Raw genomic sequence first — 3,252 nt, 5'->3', positions numbered from 1 at the left:
CAGCAACAACATCCTCTTTCATGAAGATGAAGAAGTAATCACAAGTGTTATGCAGAACTTAAAAATAGGTGAGTATTATCAGAAGAATCATTGCCTGTTATCTTCAGAAGAAGCTTGCTTGCTTTTGATAACGTGCAAATTTTAACTGAATCATTCTTATCGAAACATCTACGAACAACTACATACATATGCAATTTATTTATTACTTATTTTTCATATAATAATATTGTATAAACGTTGTTATATTTACTAATATATAAATGTATTATATGGTAAATCACGCAGAATCTAGACTCCTCGTGTTTTTCAATAATCAAAGAAACATTGCTAGATGTTTTTCTATCAAATAGTTTGAGATTATTTGACTTGTTTTTTGTGAGGGGTGGAATGCATCCCAAAATACATACTTATTTGCATCTTGGCATGTAAATTTTGGGTCACATAGAAAACCCATCTCAAATCTCCCTGTTCCACAGCATCCCGTTTTTGCTTCCTCAAAACCTGCAATCCAAAAACAGTGTAAGTAACATTACCCTTTTAATGATTTTATTGAGATCAAGACAACAACTAAATCAGAATAAAAAATTTAAAATTACAGTAGCTTTATAATTTAGGAATCAGATACCAATACTTAATATAAGGGGTTTTGATACCTTTCAAATGAATCTAATTAAAACATATGGTATTACTTTTGTTCACACTCAAACTACATCTACACTGCTGCAAGTACATCGGTAAGTCACACAGTATAGTTAGTTGCAGATGGTGATTAATATGATAGCAATGGATGAAGATTGTAAGAACTTACCAAAACCAGAAGGGTTTTTAACGATTTGCAGAAAGATATCATAGACATTTGCATCTATCATTTGAAGTCCAGGTAGGTCATTGTTGAGCTTTGACACTAGCCACCCCAACTTTCCATTGAACTCCAAAGCCAAATTGTTGTACTCTTCCACACAATTATGGAACTCCATAATGTTCATTGCTCTCTCTAGTGGAAGACAGCCCATAGGAGGCAACCCAGTGAGAGAAATTTTCCTTGCTCCAAGGCCATAAATTTCTCTGAAGAAGTTTTCAGCAAGGCCTATGAGAAAGTCCTCATACTGCTCAACAATGGGGAACTCACACCTTCTTTCAGTTAGGGCATAGTAGTTCTCAAGGAAGTCATTGGTTCCTATGCTTACCAAATACAATGCCTCACTTAGTATTTCATTAGCATTCTCCTCACCAAGATATGCCCTCAATTTCTTTTGGTACTCCTTGTAGTACTCTACTTCTTTCCATAGGGGTATCACATCCTGCAAAATTATTAAATTCATCATGCCATTCAGGAGTACAGAAATTTAATTTTTCCACGGATTGGATCAAATCAGTTTTTTCTTTTGTTTTTAACTAGTAAATTTAATTTAACATAGTATTCCCCTTAATGCATTAAGAAAGTGAGTAATTTTAATGAAATTATTCTCAAAATAATATATTTGTTGTTATTCTTAATTATTGTACAATTTTATTTTATTTTTAAATTGTGTATAATTATTACTACAGATAGAGTATATATGTATTTGATGAGACATCTCTAACGGTTTTGTCATAGTAAAATTCATATATTAAAATGATAAAAGGATCCATTTTATAATTGAGAACAATCCAAAATGTGAAAATATGTTTTCAAAATTTTTTACATTAAATAAGGGCAAAGGTATTTTACCATAAATATGGTAGGTATCCAAACAAAGTACCTGTAAATATTTGGACTTATTTTAACTTCAAACAGTTATGAAAAAGATCAGACTTGTCTTGTTTAGAAATTATTCCTTTCCTTTCAATATTTGTAAGAATACCATATTTTATACACAGAAAATAAAAAAAAAAATAACAACATCTCATTTCAAAAATTGATAAATCATTTTAATAAGATAAAGCCGACGGCTTTATCGTAGCTTGTAAAATTAGCAACCATAAATAAAACCAATTTTTTTCTAACGACCAACTACATCTCTAAAACCTGTACAAGAAAGAGTTATGATGATGTACGTACCCTTAAACGGGGAAGATTGTGAGAAAAGTATAACAGAGACAGGAAGACAGAACAAAAAAAAAAGATAAATTAATAAATATGTTAGGTAAATGGATTGAAAACATAAATAAAAAAAAAGTACAAGAAAATAGATATTAATGGAAATGAAATTAAAGATAAAGTAAATGCATGCAGTAAACTTTTCATAAGAGAATGTATATCATCAACAATGATTAGTTGAAGAATAGAAGTTAACAGTACAGATTTTATATTGAGGTTTGGTATTCAAAATGAGTAAGAAAATGAGCAGAAAATCGAAATTGAAAACTTACAGCAACATTTGAAGTAGCATTGTCATATCCAGTTCCTGCAGAAGCAAAGCACACACCAGTTGCAAAATCTGATATGGTATAAGAAGGATCCAAGTATGCAGGAACTGCTTCCTTGATTCCAAAGGCCTCAGAGACAAAGTCAGGGGGGATTCTGCCATTGGAGAACCTTCCAGTAGGGTTGCCATTGAAGAAGTCTCTTCCATATGGCTCAAAGTTGCTCCTAGCAATGGTGGGAATGAAGTTGTTGTTACCTGAATCCACTGAGGAGTCTCCAAACACTATAACTGCAGGAACTTTGCATGCAGAAAAATGTAGCAAGATTAAGATTTGAGTAAGAAAGAGGAGCCATGGAGCATACCCTTTTCCCATTCTACCAATTTCACTCATCAGATTCATGATGCTGCAAAAGGGTAGTTTTATGGAGCAGAATGCAGACACCAGAAGGGTTTTGAAAGATACCCGTGATATTTATGGTAGAGGGTTTTTTCTGTTCATGTTACTTTGAAGTGATGAATGGCAAAAATAGGGACCAAAATTAATTAATTAGGTGGCAGGTTTACCCATTAATTAAGAACTGCTTGATAACAGTAACTTGCAACCTCAAAGCATTATTATGCTGTTGAGTGAAAAGAAGAAACATGTTGCCTTCTTTTTCAATCAACACAATATGGAAATCTGTCAAGCTTCTATTGGAATTATTAACAAATTTTAATATATGGATTGAAAATGTAAGAATAATTTATTCAGATATGAATTACTTTAACTGGTTGAAAATTATCCAATTCCATAAACCAATTGGATGATATATTTCACTCTTTAGGTCACACTCCACACTCTTTAATTTATAGTTAAAAAAAGGTTTAAACCATTTTTTGTCCCTCGAGTTAAGTTCTAATGTTG

At 31.9% G+C, this 3,252-nt stretch overlaps 1 protein-coding gene across 1 annotated transcript; it reads right to left on the bottom strand.

Moving 5' to 3' along the window:
- Positions 1 to 277: 277 nt before the first annotated feature.
- LOC106779324 (GDSL esterase/lipase At4g26790) lies at positions 278 to 2,848 on the bottom strand. Its single transcript, XM_014667415.2, has 3 exons — positions 2,353 to 2,848; positions 809 to 1,301; positions 278 to 501 (listed from the first exon to the last, which is right to left on the bottom strand). Exons 1-3 carry the CDS (start codon positions 2,746 to 2,748, stop codon positions 314 to 316), a joined length of 1,077 nt encoding a protein of 358 aa, XP_014522901.1. The 5' UTR covers positions 2,749 to 2,848; the 3' UTR covers positions 278 to 313.
- Between the last annotated feature and the right edge of the window lie 404 nt (positions 2,849 to 3,252).

This window comes from Vigna radiata, unplaced genomic scaffold (assembly GCF_000741045.1).
Source record: "Vigna radiata var. radiata cultivar VC1973A unplaced genomic scaffold, Vradiata_ver6 scaffold_195, whole genome shotgun sequence".
Classification (NCBI taxonomy): domain Eukaryota; kingdom Viridiplantae; phylum Streptophyta; class Magnoliopsida; order Fabales; family Fabaceae; genus Vigna; species Vigna radiata.
This window is presented reverse-complemented; position numbering and strand designations above follow the sequence as displayed.